At 38.8% G+C, this 27,039-nt stretch overlaps 1 protein-coding gene across 3 annotated transcripts in view; it reads left to right on the forward strand.

The window, feature by feature from the left end:
• KCNH1 (potassium voltage-gated channel subfamily H member 1) overlaps nucleotides 1–27,039 on the forward strand; it is a 184,780-nt gene that overhangs the window by 20,655 nt on the left and 137,086 nt on the right. For all 3 annotated transcript variants that reach the window (XR_003527419.1, XR_003527420.1, XM_027641626.1), the window contains exons 4-6: nucleotides 2,258–2,386; nucleotides 10,135–10,253; nucleotides 18,099–18,491. Coding sequence is in view for 1 of the 3 variants with exons in the window: in XM_027641626.1 (XP_027497427.1) it covers nucleotides 2,258–2,386; nucleotides 10,135–10,253; nucleotides 18,099–18,491 (641 nt within the window). In the remaining 2 variants the exon portion in view is untranslated. The remainder of the gene's footprint in view (nucleotides 1–2,257; nucleotides 2,387–10,134; nucleotides 10,254–18,098; nucleotides 18,492–27,039) is intronic.

The following is a 27,039-nucleotide window of genomic DNA, read 5'->3' on the forward strand; positions in this document are numbered from 1 at the left end:
GCCTGTGCTATGCAGGCACAGTGGGAGCCTTAGGAATTGAACTTCATTTATGGAAGTTGTCCATGGGTTTTGGAGGTGCCCTGTCTTTCTGTAGCCAGAAAAGATTGCTCAGCACTGAGGCTGAGAAACAGCCAGGTGAGACACTGGAAGCAACAGCCTGTGTTATATTAACGTAGTTGGAAAAAAAGCTACCTTTACTTGCTTTGCTGAACAGTAACTTGTGAAATACCTGAGGTTTCTTTGTGACCCTTTGACAGTCAGGAAGCACAAGTGGCCCTTGTTATTAAAAACTACTGCATGGCATATACCATGTAGTGTGCATGTTAAAATACTGAGCAATTGAAGTGAAAGAGAATCTGATCACTAGCATAGAGGAGGGTTCTGTGACTGAGAAAGAAAAGAAATAGTCTTCTAAGACCACCCTTTCTAAAATAGACTTTGCCGCATGTGTGATGAAAATTACACGGTGCTCTTTGTTCTGGCTTTCCCAGATTTTCAAAATCTTGCTGATCCTGATGTTATTTTGGCCTCTGCTGTGTAGATCCTTCTCTCCAAACATAGCTTACAAGGGACACAAAAGCAAAATGTTGCTCATGGCAAGCAAGTCTAAATCCTGTCTTTGGTTCTTACTTCTTGTACCTGCAAAAGCAATTACGAGTTTTCCTCGTCATCACTGAAGGTGTAGGGACAGTCTGAAAACTCATGTACAAGTTCCCTGAAGGCCTGGGTCTGGAGTCTCCCTATTGCCATGTACCTCACAGTTGGAGAAGTCATCTTTTTATGTCTAAAGTTAAGACTGCAGACTTAAAAATGGTGCCTTCAGGGAGGTCATGTTATGACATACAGGAACCAAGTGCTTTGCTCTGAGTCCTCTAATCAGCTTATGCTCAAGTATCACTGAAATCAATGTGGTGAGTCCCGTGAAACGGGTGGTGGACACTGTCTTGTTACATGGAACTTCATTGCTACCATTAGAGTCTGTAGCAACTGGGACATGGATACCCTTGCTGGTCAGCAAGAGAAAAATTTATTATTTATTTCAGGCCTCTGTTTATAGAAGAACTAGTTTCATCTTTAACCTATTAACAAGCAATACTTGGCCCTATAAAATTACAGTGTGCATATTTCTACCTATCAACAACTAATGTCCATCTTTACACCTATCAGCTTTCAACATGCTTTTTCTTTTCTTCAATCATCTTCTTGTTCTGGGTCATGCGACCTTTGGCTCCACGCACATTGTAGACACTTCCTCCCACCTTCTACCACATTCTCTTCTGTTCTGGCGATGTCTTCTGCTTTGGTAACCCTTTAAGTTCTGCTCTGGTCCACGATCCTCCACAAGGGTCTTCTCAGCAGTCTCAGTAAAACTGCCAGAAATGTAGAAAGGCAGGGCTGACTGACAGATTTTCTCCTCAAGGTGATCTGCGTGGATAGATGTCAAGGAACATTGACAGCAGCATCTGAAGGGTCATATTGTGGGATCATCTTTTTCTGTGATGTGCAGGCTTTGAACTCTCAAGCAATTTTCATTGGTAGTTCATCTACTGCAGTAATTAGAAAAGTACAGTTTTATGGAGTACAGCTTGATCCCATCCACAGCTCATGGTCTGGTCCTAATGGCTTGTTCTCTTCTGAATTCCTTGAAGTCTTGCTTCGTGCTAGAGTGATTGTGAGCAGGCTTATGACAAGGCAAGCTGGTAGGCAGCTTGGAAGGGGTTTCCCTTGCATGGGGGGATTTGCAGACGAGACCAGAGTTCCCAGAACCTGACTCTTGAAGGTAGACATAAGCTGGTATAGTTGTGAGGGCATGGTGCTCTGTGTTTACAGAGAAGTCTAAGACTACCACTTCCTCTAGGGTTGAGACTCTGTATTGTGGTCATGGTCTAGGCACAGCTGGCCTGTTCTCAAGTCCTTTACATAACCAGCAACAATTCTGTTGTGTGCACCCTTTGCACATACATGGAACTCTTCCTTCAGGAGATCACAAGACAGTTCATAAATTCAAGTATTCACTTTGTAGGTGAAGTTCAGAAAGATGAGCGACTGCTGAGGATTAAAAGCTAATCAGAGGCAGAGCAGAGAACTTAAATAACACTCTTGTCAGCTGCTTTGTCATTATTCCTAATAGGTGTTTGCAAAAACCCCAACATTAAAGTAACACTTACAGATGGCTGATATGAGATGTAAATATCTAAACCAGCACATTTACTGTTCTGCCTACCATTGACTAACGTTTTGATATGTTTGGTTCCAGGAACACCTGTCTGGTTCTTTGTGAAAATTGCTCCAATTCGAAATGAGCAGGATAAAGTGGTTTTATTTCTTTGCACTTTCAATGACATAACGGCTTTCAAGCAGCCCATTGAGGATGATTCATGTAAAGGTTGGTCTTTTTCACAATTATGTATTTATGATACTTTTGTTTGTTTGCCTTGGTCTTGAAAGAGCTGAAGTCCTTTAAATACCAAACCCAAAGAATTAAATGTTGCAATGCTTGTAGCCATGCCACTGGGGACAGCATTTGTGCAAGGAATGGTTGCTGGTTTTGTAAGCAAATTGGCTCTGGCCTGCCCTGGAAAGGGTCATTGCTAATGAAACTCCCAAGTGCTTCAGAAAGCACGTTTTATTTAGTAAATAGGTACTGCTCTTCCTTTTAAATACATTATTAACCCACAGTCCAGCATAGCCTTCAGGGATTCATAATGTTGCTAAACAGCTCTGTACAAATTGTGCATGAAAATGTACGCAAAACCCGAGGAATTAACCCTGGCGGAGTCTGGCAAAGATCTGAATAATTTCATTCTGCCTGGCTTGATGTTTCTTGCCATTATTGTGGGATTCCTTATATTGAACTTCTGGACTAGTTCCCTTTAACCTATGTGAAGAGATTCATCTTGGGTTGAATCAGGTTTAAGCTGTCCTGGTGTGTGAAGTAGCATTGTGGTGTTCTGCTGTTAACCCTTCACTGAGTTACAGCCTGGAAACCTGGAAGCAAACTCAGCTGTGACAGCAGCATAAACTTACACTCAGGTTCAAATCCTGTCAGAAATAGACCTTTTGTACTCATAAGAAGCATTACAGAGACTCGTGTCCTTCTGTTGTTTGCATTTTTGTAGTATTTAATAATATTTGTAGTATTAAATTAAACAGGAAACTTACTGTGAAGATGAACTGATTTACATTTGTTTTAAAAATGTTATTCTTTAAAAACATAGTTTCTCAAAGTGGAAACACCTGTTACCATGAAAAAGGAAGTACAACCTTGACAAACATACCCTCTCCCAGGCTATGTGGGTAATTTTTTTTCTCATTTTAATGCTATTTGTTTAGGCTTTTATTGCTTTAATAAAGGTAAAAAACGTACCTTGTCAGAAATTTGGGGTCTACAGTACTTTTTCCCTGCCTAGTCATCTTCACTGTATCCTAATGAGGACTGACAAGCTGGCTTTCATTTGTTTGCTGGTAGTGAAGACCTTTGTTTCACTTAGTTGATAAGCAGGACTTCCAGTCCGGAGTGGCAGCTGTCTTTTCTCTTTGCTTTCGCAGGAGTTCCTTAATGCAGTAGAGGTAGCCAGTTTGTCCTTTGCTTTTGACACAAAGAACACTGTAACTTTTTTGTTTTCAAGAGAAGTATGTTGCAGAAAGAGAATGCTAATTTTATTTTATTTTTTAAAATCTCATTGGATCTTGAAATCATGCTGTTGTTGCAGTGATCATGGTAGTTCTCAGCAGTTGCATATCTACAGTAATATAAGCACTAAACCTACATAAAAGTGAGGAGTTGCAGAGGAGTTAATGATAAGCAAAATTTCTTCCTCTAGCCCATGGAAACTGATAGAGCGACTAACAAAGGCTGCAGACAGAAGAACTGGATATATTATTTAGAGGCCACTGATTCACAGCTCTGCACTTCTTCCCTGAGCTATCTCTTTATGTACAGAAGGGCTTGTGCACTAGATGAGTCTTCCAAATATAATTTCTGGATCTCCTAAAATTAATAAAGTTCCAGCAGTTTCATGCTGATAGGGAGTTCTATGTCGCTGTATACATAGATTAGGCATGATATAAATGAAACTGCACTTTCTGTTTTCATTCTTAATTTAACCCCTATACCTTTCTTCTGTAAGTTACTTGCTGTAGGCTAGCTTTGAAATTTTGTTGTGTGCATTTAAGAAGGTAACTGTATCAGTTATTTGATGGCTAAATAATCAATTTCTTGGAAGAGCTGATTGGTCAAATAGTCAAACAGAAGTTTACATGCATATCCATGACTTTAATATTAGATCTCATTGTGCAGTTTTATATTGTGAAGGGAGGAGGGGGAAAGGTACTTATGGAGTGTCAGACAGTTGTCTGTAGTAGGTTCTAGAATTTACAGAATGGAAAAACCTTTTTGGAAGATTTAAAAAAGGTAAAATTGTATTAACTTCCTCTAAGAATCACTATTTTAACAGATGTGAGCTTTGAAGGGGGCATATTCTTTTTGCTATATTCAACATTACATAGGAATTTTGTAGCTTGGTTTTGAAAGAACAATTTTCAAAGGAGTGTTTCTTGTATTCTAAACCCAAACGAGCTCTCCATCTGAAAAACTAAAACTGTGAACTTAGTGATTGTTTAAGTGAAACAATTGAAAACTGATTGCTAAAACAATTATTTTTCCTTCTTTCCCCTTCAATCAGCTTTTATCACTTTTACCAAGTTTATATGTGAAGTTAGTTTTCTATGCATATAACCACTCAATATGTAATGGGCTGCCTGTAGAAGCAAATATTTTATTAACATATGTGCTATTTGCACAATTTCATAGTGTCATAAAGTATTCATGTTTTTCAAAATCAATACCTTTATGACTATGTAGAGAAAAACTTTATGTAGTACAAGACCATGATCAATTTAAAGAGTAAATAATCTGTCAGGCTAAACCTGCTTATCTGTGGTATATTAGTTTTCTATCACCTGCTGGCAATTTCAAGCCTGATTGTTCAGCTGCAAATGATGTAGAGACTTTTTGATTGAGAAGTGTGGAGCTCTAATCGCAGGTGTTTGCTACACAAAAATGAACAGGCATCTTTTATCTGAAGGTGACTCAGAGACAGAAGGTCTCAGTACTGTTTTTCATCTTAATTTTTTAAAATTTATTAATAATATTAGACGTTGGAATAGATGAAACAAAGTCATGTAAAGGGTAGACTTCTTATTGTAGTCTTTGTTGATTGATTCAGATAATTTACAAGATGTTTATTTTATGACTGCCATGGAAAGTAAGTAAGCTTCCTTTTAAATGCAGCAGCTTTAAAAATAGTGCATTCTAAATAAAACTACTTAAAAATAGTGTGCCCGTGATGTAGATGATATAATATTTTTAAACAACCTCTTTCCATTCTTTCCTGTGTGCTTGCCCCTTTAAAAAATCAGGGAAACTAGGTTTACTTGAATAGAAGTAGGCAAAATCGAGCTATATCATGGCTAAATTTGGCTTGTCAAGTGGTAGGTCACCTTCTTAGCTTAATTTTAGAGTATATGCTGTATTTAGAATTAATGCATTTTGTCTGTATATGTCTTTCTTGGTTTGAGATCTAACAAACCAATGTTAGATGTTTGAGAATAGTGTAGAAAGTGAAATGCATCACTTTGTGAAAACAACTATGTTTGAAAACAAATAGAATCTGTGCTTGCCCTCCAAGTAGCTCATAAGAAGTTTGCCTGAACAGGTTTTGAATGTATGAATACAATGGGAACACATTCAGATGCATCTATGCTGCCTTATAAAACTTTTGAAATGATGCTTTGGATCCTAATTTTTCCTTTTGATACTTTGTATTTATACAAAAAGGTGATAAAATTAAACATCACTGAATCATATAGGAGAATGGTTATTAGCCTCCTAGATATTGTAGCCTCCTGTGCTTTGTAGCAATTATCAGTTGCTATCTCCTCTGCAGAAAATGCTTTATTTCATTTTGCAGCTAAGCTGTCCTTTGCATAACAAGCAGGGCTACACACCAAAAAAATATTTTGATTGCCTCCTTCATCTTAATTCAGGGGAAAATCCACATTTCCTTTTTATTTTCCCTTTTTGTTTCTGTTTTGTGTGTGTGTGTGTGTGTGTATGTGGTTTTTTTTGTTGCTGTCTAATTTTTTGTTCTGTTTTTAAAGATGTATTTATATGAACAGAGCCAGTGTTTGAAATATTTTGATTAAGTTATACTCTGCTTTCATCTGGATGAAATGTTTTCTTAAAAAAGGAAACAAATGAAAGGGAAGTGGTGAGTATATTAAAAAACTTTGGTATGCTTTCCCAGTCCAGATGGAAAAATAATACAGTGTTAGTCATGAGGTTTCAAAGGGAAGGAGCACTGCAGAGAAACATGATGGATGTAAGCAGGGATCTTTGATGTGCAAGAATACAAAGGTGATTTGAATGGAGGCAAGAACTGCTGGAATTCCGCTTTTCTCACGTTTACACAGTCGTGTGAACAATAGACCTGTGGACAAACAAGCATGTTCTCTAGCAGGGAATGGCTCCTTCTTCTAATTCCAGGCGTTGTGTAAGTCATGGATCAGCAACTTGATAACAAGCGTTCTGCAACTGCCACAGTTCCTAATGTTTAAATTTACGAGTCATCGTGATCAAACTGAGGAGAGTGGTAGGAAACAAATAACTACCTACAAATAAATAATGTTGTTGTGGTTGAGTATCAACAGATCATGCTCACCTCAAAGTACAAAAAATTGGTTTCTTCAGCTTGAGACCATTGTTAAATAAAGCTTCATCCTTGAATGAATAAAAGGTTTGAGTTAAATATCACATCACAGAAGTACGTTTCAATGCCATATTTCCCCATGAAACAAAGCTTTTGTCCTCCTTGTGGGCATCTTGTCGTGGGTGTTTTCAGAAGCAATTATGCTCAGCTTTTTGCAAAGAAATGGTGGAAAACTGAAGGAGCATCATGGAATGCAGGAGCGCTGAAATCAGTGCTGTTAATCTTGAAGGCTCTTTCTTCATCCTTTTGAAGCCGAAGGTGTTTTAGTGCCATGTTATTGTTTTGTCCCTGAATGATATTTTCTGCAGAACTGAAAAACAATGATAAAATTGGGTTAGAATCAAAGACAGGCACAGGCAAGCACAACCATGGAGCTGGTATTTAGCTTTATGTTTGCTTCTTGAATTCCAAGCTGACTTCTCTACTATGTGAACTCTTACCTTGTTTGAGGAATATATATGCCTATATTAGAATCACATAGCCTCAGTAGATTTCAATTTAATTTATATTTTCTCTTTTTCTGGAGGAAAAGAATGGATGTAAGGATATACCAACTGCTTGTGTTGAATGAGAATAATCCCTATCATCTGGTCCCTCTGTTCTAGCATGACTGACACCACTCTATTCCTACACCATTCTGTAACTTTGTTTCTTGTCTTGGATAGATCCATGACCCTTAAAATTTAGTGTTTATGTTCAGTCATGTGGCTTAAGTCCATTACTGGACCTGTCTTTACTGGATAAATATCTGACTTGCTGTAGGCTGCATCTGTCCCTAGGATTCTAGAGGAAAAATTGGAATAAATTCAACTGCTCTCTTTTCAGAAGAAATTATCATTCAATAATATTAGTACTGGCATTCTCTCATTTTCATTTTCTTTCTCCACAGTCTACTGGTCTATTCTAATTTGGTGTTGAATTTCCCACACTTTTGTCTTTTTCTTTCACAAAAAAGCAAACAAATAAAGAAACAGTACAAGGAGGAGAGCCTTCTGTTCTAAAGATGATATTCATACAACTGGGACATTTGCATGTTGATTCAGTGCCTGGTTTTAGGCATACCGTTGCACAGGTGCATGCACCACTCCAGCCTGGGCTCCCATGTGTTGTATAGAGGAGGGTTTGGGTATGTACTCCCAGCCTGCCATTTTCATATCAACACTGGTTTAAAAAGCCAAGATAAAAAGCTTTACCTCTTGACACAGTTTCTTGCCTATAACAAACAGGTGTATTGTTTTCAGATCAGATTTGGAGTATAGGGTGAGAGATCTAATGTTCATGAGAACAATTCCTTTGTGCACCATTTAAGCACCCACAAGTGAGATTTCCAACATGTAGGGTAGATGAGATGCTTATAGGGAATGCTGGGGAGAAAAGAATGGGTTAAGCTGAGCCTTTCAAAAGGAGATGACTCCTGGGAAGAAGGGCAGGTGCACAAAGGTGCTCAGCACTCATAGCGACAAATCATGTCACAGAATTGTCTGACAGTGCTTTTTTACAAGAAAGCTCAAGTGAGGTACTTCCTTTTCCTCATATCTCTATTTATGTCTGAATAGCCCAAATCTTAGAACATTCAATGTTAGGAAGAAAATGCACACTGAAAGTTTGTACTTGGGTTTTGAACCAAACTTTGAATCTTCCTGAAAAATGCTCTACCCATCAGCCTGGTTTGACTTAGTAAAAGGAACTGTCTATGTTTATCTGGAATTATAAATATTTTATGGCTGGCAAGGAAGGCAGATTTCGAGCTCCTGTGTGAAGCTGGAACTGTGGTCTGTTCTGTTCGTCGCTGGGGCTGCCGTTTGAAAACAAGCCCCGTTCGTCCTGGTTCAGCACCACGGCCAGCGCCGGGGCCGGCGCACCGCTGGACCGCCCGCTCCCCCGGCAGCCCTCCCTCGCCGGGACTGGAGAGCGGGTGGATTGCTTATGTCCTCTTGGACCACAGCCCCCTCGGGCCCCGTTGGTCTGGCCAGCTGCGCAGTTCCCCACCTGGGTCGCGGCAATCCTAAGCACAAATACAAGCTGGATTGAGAGCACCCCTGCAGAGAAGGATTTGGGGATGTTGGTGGACGAGAAGCTTGACATGACTGGGTAATGTGCACTTGAAGCTCCTAAAGCCAACTGTATCCTGGGATGTGTCAAAAGCACCGTGGCCAGCAAGTCGAGAGATATGATTCTCCTGCTGTACTCCAACCTTATGTGACCCCTCCTGGAGTACTGCATTCATCTCCAAGGCTCTCAACATAACAAGGACGTGGACTTGTTGAGTGAGTCCAGAGGAGGGTCACAAATACGCTCAGAGAGATGGAGCACCTCTACTGTGCAGGCAGGCTGAGAAACTTGTGGTTGTTCAGCCTGGAGAGGAGAAGATTCCAAGGAGAACTTATAGCATTTTCCAGTACACAAAAGGGGTCTACAAGAGAACTGTAGAGGGAACTTTTACCGGAACCAGGTTCTTATTATAAACTGAGTCTTCAAAGTGCTGAGCATCCTTAGGTGGAGTAGGAGATGAGACTGCTCAACAGTTCCCATGTGGTGCTAACATTTTTCAAGATTGGGACTAAATGCACCAATGTTTTCCTTTCAGGGTACCAAAAATATCCAGATGTGTACTCTACCTGACTTTCTGTTATGGCAAAGTACTGCCCATAAAGATTATAGTTGTAGCTAGCTCTTGTGACTGTCGTTCAAAGTCTTCTATTTTGAGGGGTATTTGAAATCACTGTAAAAAATATTGTGAATTAAAATTCAGCATATGACTTCTCTGAGAGAAGCTGCTAAATGTTTTATTAGAGTTTGAGAAAATCTATTAGTATATTCCCCTTTTGTTTCAAGAGGATAAAATTAATGATTTTGTTTTGCTTTTCTACTCTGCTTTTTATTATCTTTTGTATATTTCTCTGCTTATGCCAGATCTATGCTTGATGCATCTGAGGTCAGATTCACTTCTGTTACAGACAACTGTAATTTTCATTCTGTGTTACTCTAGTCTTACATCTTGAATAGTCTGGAGTGTCTTCTGCGGTGCTGAGAGATCCAAATCTGGTGATTGGATTTAATAGAAGATTATTGTATAGTGGACACTTATCCTTGCAAAATATGCAGTTCATGTAACAGCACTCTTGTAGAACCATGGAATACAAAGCCACTGCAGTAATGGGTTTTATTACAGTACCATGCTGACACCTATTTTGTGACTTGCTTTTATCTGGTACTTGCTTAAATTATAGTCCCTTGTGGTCAGTATTAAAGCAGATTGCTCTATTTGAACTTCACCTCCCCCCCCTTAGTTATAAGAGGTTTTATATGGTACCTTTGCAGCTTTTTTTGGGTAATGTGTATAATCTTGCACATTTTCTTGCAGGTTGGGGGAAGTTTGCTCGCTTGACCCGTGCCCTCACGAGCAGCCGAGGTGTCCTGCAGCAGCTTGCTCCAAGTGTCCAGAAAGGAGAGAATGTTCACAAGCATTCGAGACTTGCTGAGGTAATGTTTTATTTCCCTGAGCGGCTGTAAAGAAATGTTTTCAGCCTTTTTGGGTATGTTGTCTGTGTGTGAGCCAAGCACTTTGGATTCCCCTTGCCCTGGGAATCCAAAGGCTGGTGGCAGGCATGGGAGCTCAGAATATGGTGCATGTGCTGTGAAACATGTCCCATGACAATGGAATGGAAACAGAGGTCTAAAAGACTTCATGTAACCTAATTGCAGCATTGTGTTCCATATCTTATCAAAGTCTTATAATGGCACTATTATTAAAATAATTCTTGCTTTGTTTCTATTCTTCTGAGGATTTCAATGTTAGTAGGATCTTGGGCTATTTACTTATGTAAAATTGAGGTGAGAAAAACTCAGGCTAATACACAAGGAAATTCTGGAGAATCCTTGACATGATTGTTCTCTGAATTAATTTATGTCTGGTTACATTTTAGTGGGATCCCAACTCTGCTTTACAAACTGGTTAAAATGTATGTTTGAGTTACTGACTTTACAGACAAGACAACTGTAAGATGCCACAAGTAACACTGCAGACAGATCAGGAAAACGAAACCTTGTGATTTAGGTAGTCTTTCAAAGTTCTGAGAAAAACTCCAGTCAGAGAAGGCTCTTTGAAGTACTTAGGGTTTGAAGGCTTTCACCACGAGGGGGAGAGACTGTCCCAAGTTTCCTGTAGCTGTCTCCTGGGCCAGTAGTAGGGTCTCCCTGGTGTATAAACAGCTTAGGGAAAGGCTTGATATATGGTGTTAATGACAGCTTGGCCAATACAACATGTCAGTCCTGTTTTACTTATTGCTGTGAAAGCCATGGCAGCAGCTGTGACTCTTGTCAAAAATTTTTGATCTTCCTCTGTAGCTGGAGGTGTAAGGCATTGATGGGTTCCATGAAGTCTCCATATAGTTAGTACTCTGTTAGATTTGCCTGTATACACTTTAGTTTCTATGCAAAATAAAAACATCCTGTCCAGGCTGTACTGTTATCACAGATAATGATGAAATTGGAGCCTACCTATTCAGTGTTTAATACAGAACTACTCAAGAATGGAAGTTGGAAGTACAGAAATAACATAGATCTTTCTAGCACAAGGGAGGGGCAGACATTCACATAGATACCATGGGACTAGCACATGTCCACCCTGAGGTTACTTTAGTGTCCTGGAATTTGGAATAGTCTCCCTCCTAATCCTACTCAAGGCTTAGCATCAAATAATCCTGTCGTCTCTTTAGATGTCTGCCCTTGAATTTTAGTTCATGCTAAAATGTATTCAATGTAAGGCAAAGGGTCTGAGGTTATTCTTTTTGACTCAGTGAACCTCAACCTGGACCTCAGTGACTACATGTTACTGAAATTTCTTGCAAGCCCATGTGCTCAACAAGTCTTTGCAAGTATTCTAACTGACACAGCCAGTTGATTAATTACAAATAATAAAGGGCAAATGTATGGTTTACATGTATGAAATGAGTTTCTTTAATTGCTGACTGAATATTGCAGTCATTATTTTATAAAGAACATTAGCCCCAACTGTGATGTTAGGTAGCTTGTTGAATTTCTCCTGTAATTCCATTTCAGTCAATAGAACTACACTAGAGAAAAGCAGAGTGCAGATAATCATACAGACAAGGCCACTTTTCCTACTTTGAAGATATATGGAGTGCCAGGATTCTTATTCTGGAAAGATCTCTTCATAATATTGAACATTGGATCTCCCACTGTTCCCTGTTGTATTTTCAAATATTTTTTCTTTTTTTCCCCCTTCATCCCTGCAGTAGTCTGTTTGAGATTTTAAGTTCAAATTAAAATTCATCCTTTTTCTTTTCCAACTCATTATGACATTTACCATCAATCTTGTTTGCATGAGAAGGCTCTTCATTTATTGGAATATTACTTGTGTCGCTCTTAGTTCTTTATCACTTATATTTTTGAATATCTGAGGAGTCAGTTGTGTCCTAAAACCTGAGTGCAGCAAGGTTTTGTACAAATAGGAAGCAGAAGCATGCCACAAAAGCTTATGATTTCTTTTATTGTTTATTAAATAGTTTAAGAAAGGTGTTAGTGACAAGCTACTTTGTTTTATCCTCAGGTCATGGGTAGTACAAGGAGTGTCTATGAAGCTTCAGTCTTCGACTTTTGACAGTAGGCATAGATTTTTTTAGCCTGACTTCTCTAATAGCAGTCATATGAAAACTACTTAAATAAATTATGCAGTTAACACAGGGTTGTCAGGTAACTCTGAGGCCACGTTTTGCAATGAGAGTGTAAAGTAATTAATACATTTCTATGGCTTAATCACCAAGAAGCTGATTGTAGGAATGATTCTTCCTGGTCATTGCATAGTATGTGTGTCATCTGCACCATTGGTCTTAGCTGATGTGTTCTGTACACTTACCAGGCAGTTCTGGGTAAACAAGATTGTGTCATAAGTAAAAAAAGTGCGATAGTTATAAGAAATAAAAGCAGAAAAATTATAAAGGTGCTTAGCAGCACTGTTTAATAATGGAACTCTTGCCTTTTGTTTTTTCAAACCTTGTTTACCAGGAACTAAAACTGCCATTAAAATCTACTCCAAGTTGAGGCTTAGCACCTAACCCTTAGCTCAGGAGCAATTTGTGTGGGTGCCTGTGAAAACAAAAGTAAAGGAGAGTGAGAGAGAGCAAATATGTGCAGTGAAAACACAGAAAGGAGAGATTAAGCTGGAAATAAGTGATTGTTTGTGTATGTGTTGGCTTTTTCCCCTTCCCCCCAGTCATGCAATCTTAAAAATAAATAAGTCATTGTAACCACTTGTTGATGCACTTTTGGGAGTCCTGGCTCGGGATATATTCACAATTTTTTAACAAATTTAGGATTTTTTTTTTAATTTTGCTACGTTAAAAAAATCCACAAAAAACCCCCAACCCCCACAACCTTGTGAAACTCATGATGTAACTGGAGCATTTCTGCTCTTGAAATAAAATTCTGCAGCTTTAGAGAGCTATTAAAAACATCATACATCATTACCACAAATAATAAATGCAGATAATACAGCTGTATTGTCTGATGAATCATAAGTAATTGAATTAATACTTTCATTAATAACTTTCTGAAAAAATACTTTTTTTACTATGATAAAACTGTATAATAGTGAAAATTCTTCTGCATCCACGGCTGTTTCAGTTATTTTGAAAATTATAGTGATGAAATTACCCAGTGCACATGGATGGAAACTCAACATAATGGTTTATATAGTTGTGTATGGTTTTTTCATGATTACTATTATATTAATCTCTTGGGGTTCTTTTTTTCCCCTCCAGGAGAAGTACCTTTACAAGCAGTTTGAATCTAGTTAGTTCATATGGGTGGGTAACTACACCACTACTTCAGCAAACCTGTCTCAGGTTGGCACTGCTCTCTCTAGAGGCTGGAGTGCAGCAGGAGCATCTTGGAGCAGGGCAGAAGGTGCTTTCCTTTGCATCTACTTGGGTTTACTGTACAGTGCAGAGAGAATGGAGTTTATAGCTCTTAATCTCCAGATGATCCTGGGTGGGGTTTGTCTCTGGAAGGATAGTGAAGAAATAGACTGTGTGGGGATCTTGGTGTGAAAAGTGTAGAAAGGAGCTCTTACAACCTCCAGTGCAAGTGACCTGACAAAACCTAGATCTTTAGCACAAAGCTCTGTGGACCTTCTTCCATGATTTCTGTGCAGTACTGAGCTCCTTTGTTGTGCTTTGTGCTAAAGGCACATGCTTGTTCTCTGAGATAATTAAGCTTTGTTATAGGCATGGTTCTCTTCCTTCTATGAATTGAGGAATTTGCTGCCTTTGAAAGGTCTTGTCTGGCAGTCCCAGATGCTTCAAGACCTTTGCTAGGCTGTAAAGCAAGTTGCCTTTCCTGGGAGATGTTGTGTGAGCTGGGACAGTGCCCTTCTTCCATTCCAAGCTGTGAAATGAAGGTTCATCTCTAGCAATGCCAGCAAGTTGGAGTGGTTTTACAAGGTGCATGTAAGTGATAGTAGTGAGAGGGAGCCTGGGCTAGAACTTGTCACCTTCACTCCACCCTAACAAAGGACTGGAAGTTCCTCAGGCTTGCTGTAGGTGACTTTCTTCACCTGGTGAGTGATTGATATCCCTATGTAATTCCTTGATGCCCAGCTCCTACCCTGTCCCTGCCCCTCCATTCAAGATTCACACCCACAGTGTGGGTGCACATCCTTCTGCTGTAGACAGTAAAAGCCATGGCCCCTGGTCACTTTAAATGGCCATTGGTAGAGACTCCAATGTGGTAACAGAAGTTCAAAAGACTTATTGATAAGGTCCCTAGCCAGTCAGATAGTTTAGAGTACATTTACTTTCTAAATAGAAAAGAAAGAAGATGTCAGTCCTTTTATTTTTCTATGCTGTAGCCCTTGAATCTCAAACAAGCTAGGAGAGAGTGTTTTACATTTGATGATTACATTTTAAAACACCCAAGTAGCAAAGTTGTTTATTGTCTTAACGAGTTGAAACTAGAAGTCTAGTTTTTTCTACTTTCAGTTCAGTCTTACATCCCTGCAGTTCCACTGACATTATTTCTTTTTCATTTGCAACAAAATAATGGACACCAAAATTTAGACCCTGCTTTATTGCCAAAAAGATTGTTCTTGCCTTTTTCCTATTATTTGGGTATACAAGAATATATTAGTACATTTTCCAATACCTATAATTTGGTTGATGCAAAATTTCCACAAGTTCTTGGAGTACAAAAAGAGCAGCAATGGCCAAAATGGAGTGCATTATACAATTCTCAGTCTAGAACTTATGAATTTATGTATGAGAACCAATCTGACAAGAACTAAATAAAATATTTTTTTCAGAGTTTATTGGTTGAGGTTCCTGTGCTGATTAGAGTGGTTACCAAAAAATTTGACTTATTCATATAATAACAGAGGCTAAAAAAAATAAGCTGTATTAGGCTTGTGATTGCAAAACAAGCAATTATATTTTCAACCTGCGTTTATGAGGTGGTACAGTCTCCCCACAGTAGAACTGAAATCTAGTTAACTGACTGATAAATGTTACTATGTGATAGAGATGTTTGGTTTGCTGATCAGTTATTCCAGTGAGTGAGTATTGCAGAGGACGCTCCTTGCCTATATTTCAGCATATTTTGGGCTTAGGATCTTAGAGCTGCTACTCATGCAGACCCTCAAAAAAGCCAATAGTAGCTCTTTGCTTTCCCACTGATTGAGGTACAGCTGTGATGTGCAAAAGGGAGCGCAGGAGATATTTGCAATATTGATCTTGGGCTAGAGCTTTTGTTGAGAAAAGACATCCTAACATTTGTCATTGAGATTGCAAACAAGCCTTGAAGGCAGCAACACTCTTTGTACACATACTAACTCAATACCTCACCTCTGTGTCTTCCAGTCACTACCAGTGACTTCTGGGCACTGAATGGACTGGCCAGTGCCTCCTGCAGAGAATAGAGGCTACTTCTGTCTTGTGCTGCTTCCAGCTCCTCTTACCATGAGACAACTTTTTTTATTTGCTTTTTTTTTTCTTTTTTTTTGGTAATATGGAGAAAGTACGTGAATCAGGGTCAGGAGTCACAGACTACTTAATACTACAGGGAAGATGTCTGACTCCTAGTTTGGTCCGCAGGGGAAATGTTTGTTTTTCCTCTTTGCTGTCATTCTAGAAACTCAGTGAAACAAAAGTACTAGGTCCTCTTATTTTTAAAAATTTTTGTTCAAACTGTTGATGCCTCTGTGCTAACATGCAGGTCTCTCTGAGCAGGTCATGCTAATTCTCTTCAGGAGAACATACTGGACTCAAAGTCAGCGGGCTTGCAATTCCCACTGTCATTTACACATGTGCAAGGGACTGTGATCTGACAGTGTCTGACCCCTGTTGTGTACAAGACTAAGTCATTATGTGAAGTTCAAAGCAACAGGGAATTTATCTAGGACTGTTTTGTCCAAATAGGACTCTTGTAGCTGATTATTTTCTTTTGTCCCCTTTGGCTTAAACTGTTGGAAAAAAGCCCACCAGTTCAGGGAAAAAAAAAAAAAAAAGGCACTCAGAAAAGCCTGCAGATAAAAATCCATGTCTAAATAATTGACATTAAAAAAGCTAAGAAAAGGAGCATGAAAGGAAGACATCCTTCTAATATAGCTATGCTGTCTGATCTTCTCCCTGAGAAAGACAACCATTTAATTTCCTTCTCTGCTCCCTATTGCTCTGAACTATGTGTAAATAAATGTGAAAAAGGAGGCATGCTCCTAATTTTTTTCCCAGGTTCTGTGAGTTTGGCTCTAGCAAACACATTTCACTCTAGCAAACCTCCATCTTCCTTTCAGTTTTCATCCATAACTCATCCAGGGTAAATTTAATTTTAAAATTTCGCTTGTCTTTATTTGGACACAGTTTCTTCATGTTGATTTCACCCTCATGTATATCCATAGATGTAAACAAACACATTCTTGTTCATAGGTATGTGGAAGAAACTTTATTTCCCAAGAATTAAGTACATAATAATACTGTTTTCACACTAGTGGGCAGAACTGCAGAGACAATAGACAGAAAATGGGCAGCATTGATCAAGCTTGCAGTTATGCAAAACAGCACTCAGTGTCAGCATATGCTCAACCTGAGGTCCAGGGTTTGAAACATCATCTTTTGCAGTAGTGCATTTTTGAATTCAGACCTAACTGCATTATAACTGGATGGTACACCTCAACAGGTCACCTCAAATACTGTGTTCAGTTTTGGGCCCCTCACTGCAAGGACACTCAAGTGCTGGAGCATGTCCAAAGAAGGACAACAAAGGCGGTGAAGGCTCTAGAGAGCAAGTTTGGTGAGAAGCAGCTGAGGGAGCTGGGGTTGTTTAACCTGGAGAAAAAGAGGCTCAGGAGGGACCATAATGCTCTCTACGACTGCCTGGAAAAACGCTGTAGTGAGGGGGAGGTTGTTCTCTTCTCCTGGATAACAAGTGACTGGACCAGAGGAAACAGCCTCTAGTTGCACCAGGGGAGGTTTAGAGTAAATATTAGGAAAACTTTCTTCACTGAAAGGGTTGTCAAGCATTGGAACAGGTTTCCCAGGGAAGTGGTGGAATCACCATACTTGGAAATGTTCAAAAGGTGTGTGTATGTGGCACTCGGGGATGTGGTTTGTTGGAGAACACAGTGGTAATAGGTTAATGGTTGGACTCCACGGTCTTAGAATCCTTAAGGTTCAGAAGGTCCTCTATTTTTCTAGGATTCTGCACCATCAAGTAGTTAAGACACTGAACTGCTCTCAGTGAAAAGTTGAAGTTCAAAATGAGTTTATTGAGGTTAATGATAATTATCCATGGGTTTTGGACCTGCACAGTCCAGAGAAGAGGAAGAAAGACCCATTCATTCATGACAGATTGTAGTATAAGCCTATTTCAGACACAGTGTAGTGTTAAATAGCCAGTGTTGCAAAACAGTGTGGTCCAGTTGTCCCAGTGCTGGATTGCAACTCAGAAGTTATGGTATTATTCCTGGTTTTACCATTGATTTCTATTCACAACTGCCTTTCTGCCTGTTCTTGCCCATCATTTATCTGTCTTGTCTATTTGGATCATTGAAGAAGCTGTCTTGGACACCCCACATATTAGACTTAGTGTCAAAAAATAAGTAATGGTATTAAAAGAAATAACTGTTCTTAGTTTTATGCCGATCTGTTTAATGGAATACTTATCTTGACATGCTTACCATTTTGTGGTGATAAAAGGAGTTAATGGACATGTATTTTTATCAACTATTGTACTGAACTTGAGAATCTACAGTGTGGAAAAATATCAAGAAAAAATTAAGCATGTTTTCCTTTTCTCCTGAAATCTCTGTGACTACAGGTATTGCAGCTCGGCTCTGAAATCCTCCCACAGTACAAGCAAGAGGCACCAAAGACTCCGCCACATATAATTTTGCATTATTGCGTTTTCAAGACCACCTGGGACTGGATCATCTTGATTTTAACCTTCTACACTGCTATTTTGGTTCCTTACAATGTCTCCTTTAAAACCAAACAGAACAACGTGGCATGGCTAGTAGTTGACAGCATTGTAGATGTCATTTTTTTGGTCGACATTGTGCTCAATTTCCATACGACCTTCGTGGGACCGGCAGGAGAGGTGATCTCTGACCCCAAACTGATTCGCATGAATTACCTGAAGACCTGGTTTGTGATCGATCTGCTCTCGTGCTTGCCCTATGATGTCATCAATGCATTTGAGAATGTCGATGAGGTCAGTATACTGGTTCCACTTCCACCCATTAGTTATTACTTAGTGGTTGGGGGGAGGTGGAAGCGAGAAGAAAGAAATGTATGCTTTTAAATATGTTGAGTTACTGTACATATGTCACTAGTAGCCACTCACAGCATGCACGGAAGTTTGCGTATGAATCCTAGCCAGAAACGTCATTCTTTAGCTGCACTGGAAAAGGCTGTAGTTTTTGGTGTTAAAAATCCGTGTTTACTTTACTTCATTATGCATCCTCAGAGTTCATGAGGACAGACAGAAGCAGGCAGCAGAACTGCTGTACAGCACTGAGGAAAACTGCTCTGTCTGACTTACTATGAATAGCTTGAACTGGTGTGTCAGGACAGTTTCTCGGGTCAGGCTTCTCTTGCGTTCACTGCTGACTGAACAGGGTACGTCTGCTAATGGCAATTCTTCACATGAACAATTGGGAAGTGAAATACACTTTTCTCAGCTGCTTCTAGTACACTATAGCAGGTGAAAAAGAGGCAGGCAGTGACTCACCAAATCTTAGACCACCAGAAAGCACTGTGTGTATATCTGGTGATCCATGCAGCATTGTCTGGCAACAGTTGTTTTAGAGGAAGGTGAAGCAATTGAAGGTGCCTTTTTTGGTAATTTCATAATTAGATGAAAGGATAGGAAACCTAGACTCCTCAATTCTTGCTCATTTCTTTGGGAACAGATCACAATCCAGCAAAAGAACTACCATTCAGACACTTAAAACCACAATGCTGCCTCTGCTTATTCTTTTGGATCAGTCTGCCAAGAAAATATTCCTAAATTAAATATATTAGGGGTCCATGCCTAAATAGTTCAGAGAATTTATGAATTGCTAATAAAATCTTAAAGAGGATTCCAGCAGTTCACTTTCTGGTTGCATATTATAAAATATGTATCATCAACTAATTATGTGTCTAAATTTATCTCTTACACATACTAGAGATGTAACATGCAGAAACGCAGAATCACAGGATGGAGGGGGTTGGAAGGGGTCTCTGGAGATCATCTAGTCCAGCCCTCCTGCTAAAGCAGATCCATGCAAAGCAGGTTGCACAGGATTCCATCCAGGTGGTTTGAATAACTCCAGAGAATGAGAGGGATATGCATATGGATCTCATTGGGGTTTAGTATTTAATTTTTATCCTGAAAAATTTAAATTTTACGAGTTCCTTTAAAGTGTGACCATGTTACAAAGGACAGCCTAGCTATCAAAAGAAAACTAAACCAAGTGAAATATATGGGCAAAACCAAAACCACATTACTTTTTAAAAAAATACACTATCCAGGTTTTTATAAAATTTAAAGTATTATAGTGATTTTCTCAATGGCTCAAGGACAAATAGGCAAACTATTGAATGTAGAGGAAAAAACATGATGTTATCTGATATTTAATTCCCAAGAGAAGTTTTCATTTTATATCAAACTACAAACTGAGATAACACAAACGAGATCAAGCAAAAAAGCCTTGTGAGACCTGTCCTTAAGTATTTGTTTGTCATAGAAAGGGCCCAGACTGCAGATTATTCTGCGGGGCTTTCCATATTACTTTGCTGTGCCACTGATAGAGTGGAAGTAGTGGCCATATGTCACTTTTTGACATTTAGACTGAAAGAGCAAAAATAATAAATAAATAATTATAAAAAGAAAGAAAGAAAAAAAGAAAGAAATTAAACAAGAGACAAAAAAGGGAAGGAAGCTTTTCTCACCCGCTGCAGATAGTAGCAACCTGGTGATGATTTTGCTGGAGGAACACTTTGTAATTTTAGACTGGTTATGTGACCTACAGAACATCCCTGAGGAAAATGTCTATACCAGTGGCTGTGACAGCCCTCAAGCTGAGCACTGGTGCTTTTGAACTCATGGTAGCAATTCTGCAGAAAAATACTTGTGTAAGTTTGAATTTATCCAAGTTCTCCATCTCAGCATTGCCTTGTAACAATGAGAAGCTGACTGGTACTTCAGTTTTCCTACAGCTTTTCAACAGTCTCCTTAATCAGTATAACATCAGTATATAATGTTAGTTTTAGTTACTCTGCTATCATGCCCAAAGAAAAAAAATAACCAACATTTTTCTTGATGCTGTCCTTTTAAGACTGTTCATCTCCATTTCCCTTAGTGGGTTCTGACATTTAGCTGGTATAAATCATTGTAGAGTCATTGGAGCAGAGTTTCCACTGGTGTAAGTTGCTATACTTCTATTAAGGGTTTGTACTGGTTTATAGGACCTGAAGGGATTTGCCAGCAAATTCACTGACAGAATACCACAGTGCATATCAGGTGGGGGTTTAGGACAGTATATGCTGATCACTGTTTCAAGAGCTGCCTGTAGAGAGAAAGATAACCTTTTATTAAAGAGGAAAAAAATAAAAAAAGTAGAAAATCTTTGCCTGATATCTTCCTTTCTGCTGTGTAGAACATTCCCTGTTGGGCCAACTCCCTCCCTTTCTTGCTAGTTTAAATTTTGCCTGCCTCTTGCCAACTTCACAGTTGGATTAAGTCAGGTGTGAGGCTGCACTGCCCAACTTACAAGTAACTAAACTGAATTGTTATTTGTGTGCCATCTTAATTTTGCTGAAAGGAATTCCCTTGGAGCCATTGCGCTGAAGTTAGTAGGTGCCCATAGCTGCTGCAGATATTTTTCTAAAAGTCCTAATGTGAATTCTCTTGAAAAATTGCCAGAGATTGAATGATACCCAGTGTCAACAGCGGTGATAAAATGAGATGAAGAAATTGAATTGCTGTTTTCTTGTTTTGATGTTTTCCATATATGATTTTAAACAGCAGGAAATAAAATCCTGGCTTTGCTGCAGTCCCCATAGTGAAGGGGAACTGGGGCAGGTGGAACCTCACTTGTTTTCCTCTCTGCTGTCATTCTCTGTTAAAAAAACTGACAATGAAGACACTGAGGATGTCATGGAGGAACTAACTTGACAAGTCAATTTGTTTTTAAGAATGCTGTCATTACTGTGATGGAGACTAATTGATTTGCAAGGGACAGAGTACCTGGAGCAATGAAGAAATAAAAAACTGTATAATAGGGTACTGAGGCTTTTTTTGGCTCTGGACAATTTTGGGACTCTCCCATCACTTAGCTCTTGATAGATTAATGATGAAACCATTTTTATCATCTTTAAAATATAAGAATAATTATAATAGATGAAACTAGAGTTGATCAATATTTTTGACAAGCAGATACTCAATTGAAAAAAATTCTTTATTGGATTTTTTCTATTTTGAAGTAACTTTTTATTTTGCAATTTACTTAATTATTCCAATATAAGATATATTAGAAAATATTTTCTTGAAACAAAATTAAGTGTGACTTCTGTGTTTTTCAGGCAATTTCAAAATTCTTTGGGTTTGTTGCAGTTTGGAATATTAGTATATTTTCAATTTACATTTTTCAATATAATTGAAATCCAGTTTCCTCTCTGCATGGTTGAGAATATTTTTGTCCTCAAATTATTTGAATTCATTAACTATTGATCAATACAACTATTAATAACTACAATTAATTCAAGAGGCACTTAAGTATGAATAGCCACATTCTACAGATGGAAGAGGAAAGAAAAAACATTAATGTCTTTGTTCATGGGCATATAATTAAGTATGAGACTGTATGAAGCTTCTGATCTCAAGTTCTGTGCTCAAAGAGGCAGTACACCATCTTATATTCAGACATGAACAGAATTCAACAAATAAAGAAATGAATAGCTATAGAGAAATTTCTATTGTTAATCCAAATGAAAGAAAAGTTATAAATGTTTCTCCTGGCTTTTATATATGGGAAGCTAATTATGTAGTTAAATACTAATTACTTTCTTGACCTGCCATAGAACTTCAAGAGAAGAAAATATACCACTGATTGATGAATCAATTTAATGCTAGGCGTCAACTTTCTATTGTTAAGACAATACATCATGCTGTAATTTAGTTTGAGTAAGAAAAGAAAATATCGGTCTAAAATTTACACAGCGCTTAAAAACATGTGGTGTTAGTCTCTTTCAAATTTGAATGATCACAATAACATTTGTCAGTAATCCTTTACAGTAATTAGTATTATTCCTCACTTAAGGAAATACCACATACTTTTGGGGATAACGTTATCTTTTTGTGTTCAGACATCAATCACTAAATTTAACAAAAACCAGGCTTAAAGAAAATTCCACAATTTTTTCCAAGAACAGTGCAATTTAAGGCTTTGAATTCCAAAGCATACTTTTGCAGTGTCAGCTTGAGCAATTTTATACTGTGGTTTTCGGCCATAATACCGTAAGATGTAATTTATATTGGAAAAAATTTGACTTATTACATGTGATGCAGTTGTTGTGAAATCTCATGGTACAAGTGGAATCCAGTCATGTCACCACCATATAAATCTCTGAAATGGGGAGTTTTTAGTAGTAATTGCTATGTGTATTTGAACAGAACACTATGATCAATTGTTAGTTGATGCCAAATTGAGAACCATATATCAGTCTATTGGTTGAGGTAGAAGAGAAATAAATGCACAGCCAAAGGTCATCAGGAAAGATGTATTCGATATAAATGATCTAATGTTCACTGAAGTGAATGAATAAGAGAGAAGCTAGCATGCAGGCGAAGAAGATACACAGCTTTGAAAGGACAACATTTATGATGATAGAAAAAGTTCCAGAAAAAAACCATAATACAGATGTAATAGAAGTAAATTAGGCTATTTAGTGCCAAGTAAGCGTGGTGTAGCTGGAAAGTAAATAGTGAGTCGAGAGAGGGAAAAAATGAATGTGTTGCTGGTCAAATTGTTGGCAACTCTCTGAGGCAGTACTTTTGCAATAGATTAATTTAAACCTTATTAGTGGAATAATCTTTCATGCTAATACAAATTAGCTATCTAGGAATTACTGAATTAGCTACACTGGAAAGCATGCAACATTCCTAGACTTTTTTTTTACCATTGCATGCAATAAAGGGCAAGGGAATAAATTATCATATTTACAGTTTTATGGAATAAACAGGGACCCATAAAGAAAGATTTTGAGCTAGATGAATTTTGCAAACTGGAAAATATAATTTTTTGAGGTATTTTTAAACTGTAAACAGCTGAGTAATATGAAATCCCTTTGCAACAGTAGTTCATCGCTCTTATTTGGATATGTCCAACTAGGCAATACTGTGTTTTGCGTGTGAGCCTATTGATAAATCTAGTAATGAATGAATATTTTTCTATGGCTAATTATAAAGTAGTTATAATCTACTTTCTGTGTAATGTCTATAACAAAGCAGCTGTGTATCGTATATGATCCAGTCATAGCAGAAATGTTGGCAAACTGTGGCTCTAGGATGAGATAAACAAGATGAGAAGGGGTTAGCGAGACCCTGTGGAGGGAGTGACTCCTTACTGGGGCTTCTGGGGAAGAATCAAGCAGTTGGGTTACTGTACCGGGGGGGGGGGGCAGTGGGAGGGCTGGACCATAGGCCTTGGACTGGGGATGTGGTGATGAAGAAACTCCACTTGATTGGGTGTCCCTTTGTGAGAGACCCCTGAGAAATAGGACAAAACCCATGAAAGGTGTGTGCTATGGGCTGTAACCTGCCAGAGACCCTTGGAGAATAGCTAGGAGGGTTGTTGGTGTGACTGTAGTGTTTGGAGCTTCAGAAGGAGCTTGGAGGCCTTGAACTGTGGAAGAAAGGGAGTACCTTGGAAAGGAAAGGTGGTGGTGGAGAAGGAGGGCTGCTTGTCTGACTTCTGAAAGTACCTCTGTACTGCAGGATGGCCCCAGGGGGCTATGCCAAGCAGGAGTAATTCCTTAACAAACAGGCAGGTGGAAGGAGTATTTGGGGAAATGCAAATGAAGTAAAGCAGATCCCTGGGTACAGTGGACAGCCAGGATACAAACCAGATAGGGAAAGAAGCACTTGCTTTTCAGTCTCTTGAGGATTTGGTGGAGGGTGTCTCTTTTCTTTGTCTGCTTTGTTCCATATCCTCCCATGCCTCATTTTTTTCCCAGTCAAATATGGATTTCTCTAACTTCCCTCCTTAAAAACCTAACCTCCATGCTACCAATGAGCTGCTTCCTTTATGCTACCCTACGAAGGGGTAGGCTGTCTTTTCCCCCAAAATCCTTGGTTTCCCAAATTGTATTGGTGTTGTATATAGGTGCTACAGAGCTCTTATGCCTTTTAAGCCATTCAGGGTTAAATTCTCTCTTTTGCTATAAGCCTGCTTAAGGTGTTGAGTATATTTAAATTCTTCTACCTTCCCTGGTTCAGAGAACCAGGTGGCTCAGAGACATCTACTCTGTCTGCTGATAGACAGCCCCTCACAGAAGAGAATACCAGAGTAGGATGTGGGCTCAGAGACATCTACTCTGTCTGCTGATAGATAGCCCCTCACAGAAGAGAATACCAGAGTAGGATGTGTTGCTGTGTCCCTGCCTGGTCTTCACCTACTCTGTAGGTTCTGCTGTGGCTGTTAAGATGCCAATTAACTCCTCTTTCTGCACTCCTGATGTTCAGATTAGTCTTTTTGCTAAGTCACAGATAAGTAAGGGTGTTATTGGATTTCAGGGCTACTTCTTCATAGCTTTGAAAGGGATGACATGATTTATCATTCTGTTAAAGAGAGAATAGTAATCTACATAAGCTATTCAATCTGTATAAGGCTAAAAGAATTAAAATGCTGAATTACATTTTCAGTGATAAATGTATGGTGATAGCCTTTGTCCAAGAAGGAGAGATAATTGAATATATTAGATTATGAATTATTTCAAAAAGTTGCTGTTACAGTGAGCCTTACGCTGCATATAAAGGGAAGAATGTCTCAGACACAGGGATTAGTTACTTTGTTTTTTTCCCCACATTCAGCATAATTGTACTGATCTGAGGCAGAAAGTCAGATGAGTTGACAAAGGGTGTTTATTTGAGTAGCTAAGTGGTTGCTCTGTAGTCTTTTTCATATTAGGGATGGGATCAGAATTGGAAAGATGGAGTGGTATTAGATGCCAGTAACACTAAATCTTATTTGGATGTTTTGCCTCTTTGAGGTGAATAAAAAGCTTCTGGAACTGATGACTTCTTTGAATCATAGAATCAGTTGGGTTGGAAGGGACCTCCGAGATCATCAAGTCCAACTCTTGATCCACTACTGCTGTGGTTGCTAGACCATGGCACTAAGTGCCACATCCAGTCTTAAAAACCTCCAGGGACAGAGAATCCACCACCTCCCTGGGCAGCCCATTCCAATGTCTGATTACCCTCTCTGTAAAGAATTTCTTCCTAATATCCAACCTAAACATCACCTGGCACAGCTTAAGACCATGCCCTCTTGTCTTACTGATAGCTGCCTGGGAGAAGATACCAACCCTCACCTGGCTACAATCTCCTTTTTCAGGTAGTTGTAGAGAGTGATGAGGTCTCCCCTGAGCCTCCTCTTCTCCAGGCTGAACAACCCCAGCTCCCTCAGCCTCTCCTCATAGGACTTGAACTCAAGTCCCTTCACCAGCCTTGTGGCTCTAATCTGGACCTGCTCCAGCACCTCAGTCAGAAGCATTGGAAAGTAGATTGCTGTCTACCGGGGTTAATTTTTTATTTACTACTGTGGAAAGTGGGATTTCTTTAGATTACTTATGTGTTATCTTTATTCTTGTTCTTCTTCTCAAAGGAAAAAAAAAAAAAAGAGTTTGTTTCCTGGTTTTGTTGTTTTTCTGTGTGCACATATGCATGTAAGGCAAGCTTGACCATAGTTTTACAAATGAAAAACCATCCTTCCCATCTCTTCTCAATTATTGCTGTTTCTCCCTCAATTCTAACAAAGCTCGAAGATGTCTGACTAAAATAAGCTTTGGGAGTCTGGAGATCTGTTTTCTTCAGTGCTGAAAACCACAGCACTATCCAGAGGGCTGAGATATTGATTTTAACCTGTGCGCATAATGTTATCTCATCTCTTGGTTGCTAAATGTGGCAATCTGTAGGAAAGGTCATATTCTCAGACCTAATTAAGAAAATCAGAAGAGGCAAATGACAGAAATGAGAAGTCCTAATAATGGCCTGACAGGGCTGCCATGTTACTGCAGATAGGCAGAGCTGGGCTGCGGCGTGGCTGACTTCAGCATCAGATGTCAAGAAAGAAGGTAGTGCTTTCCATGGCTATTGCATCACTTATGGTAGTGATAAATTTGGTTCATTGCCTCCCTTTTTGGAATAAATAATTTATTTTTTTGGGTCTGTTTCATTCTCTCTCTTTTAATGGTTAGCTTTTAGTCTCCTGCATCTCCCTTTAATTAAGATGAAGCCTGAACTTTAGCAGTTTCATATGAGAGGAAAGTGCTGAAAAACTTAGGAAAGATTTGTGCCAATATTGAATATTTCTCTTTTTAAAAATAGATAGTAAGTAGGAAGTAAATTATCCTTCCTTTGAACCTAGAAAAAAAAATCTTAATGCTTGGGTTAAGTGCATTTTCTTTCCATGCATGTAGAAAGTGAATAATGGCCTAAAAAGTAAATACTGTTATACAGATTGAATCTTTTACTAAAGTAAGTAGTGTTACTG

Source organism: Corapipo altera, unplaced genomic scaffold, assembly GCF_003945725.1.
Source record: "Corapipo altera isolate COAL_440 unplaced genomic scaffold, ASM394572v1 48b, whole genome shotgun sequence".
Lineage (NCBI taxonomy): Eukaryota > Metazoa > Chordata > Aves > Passeriformes > Pipridae > Corapipo > Corapipo altera.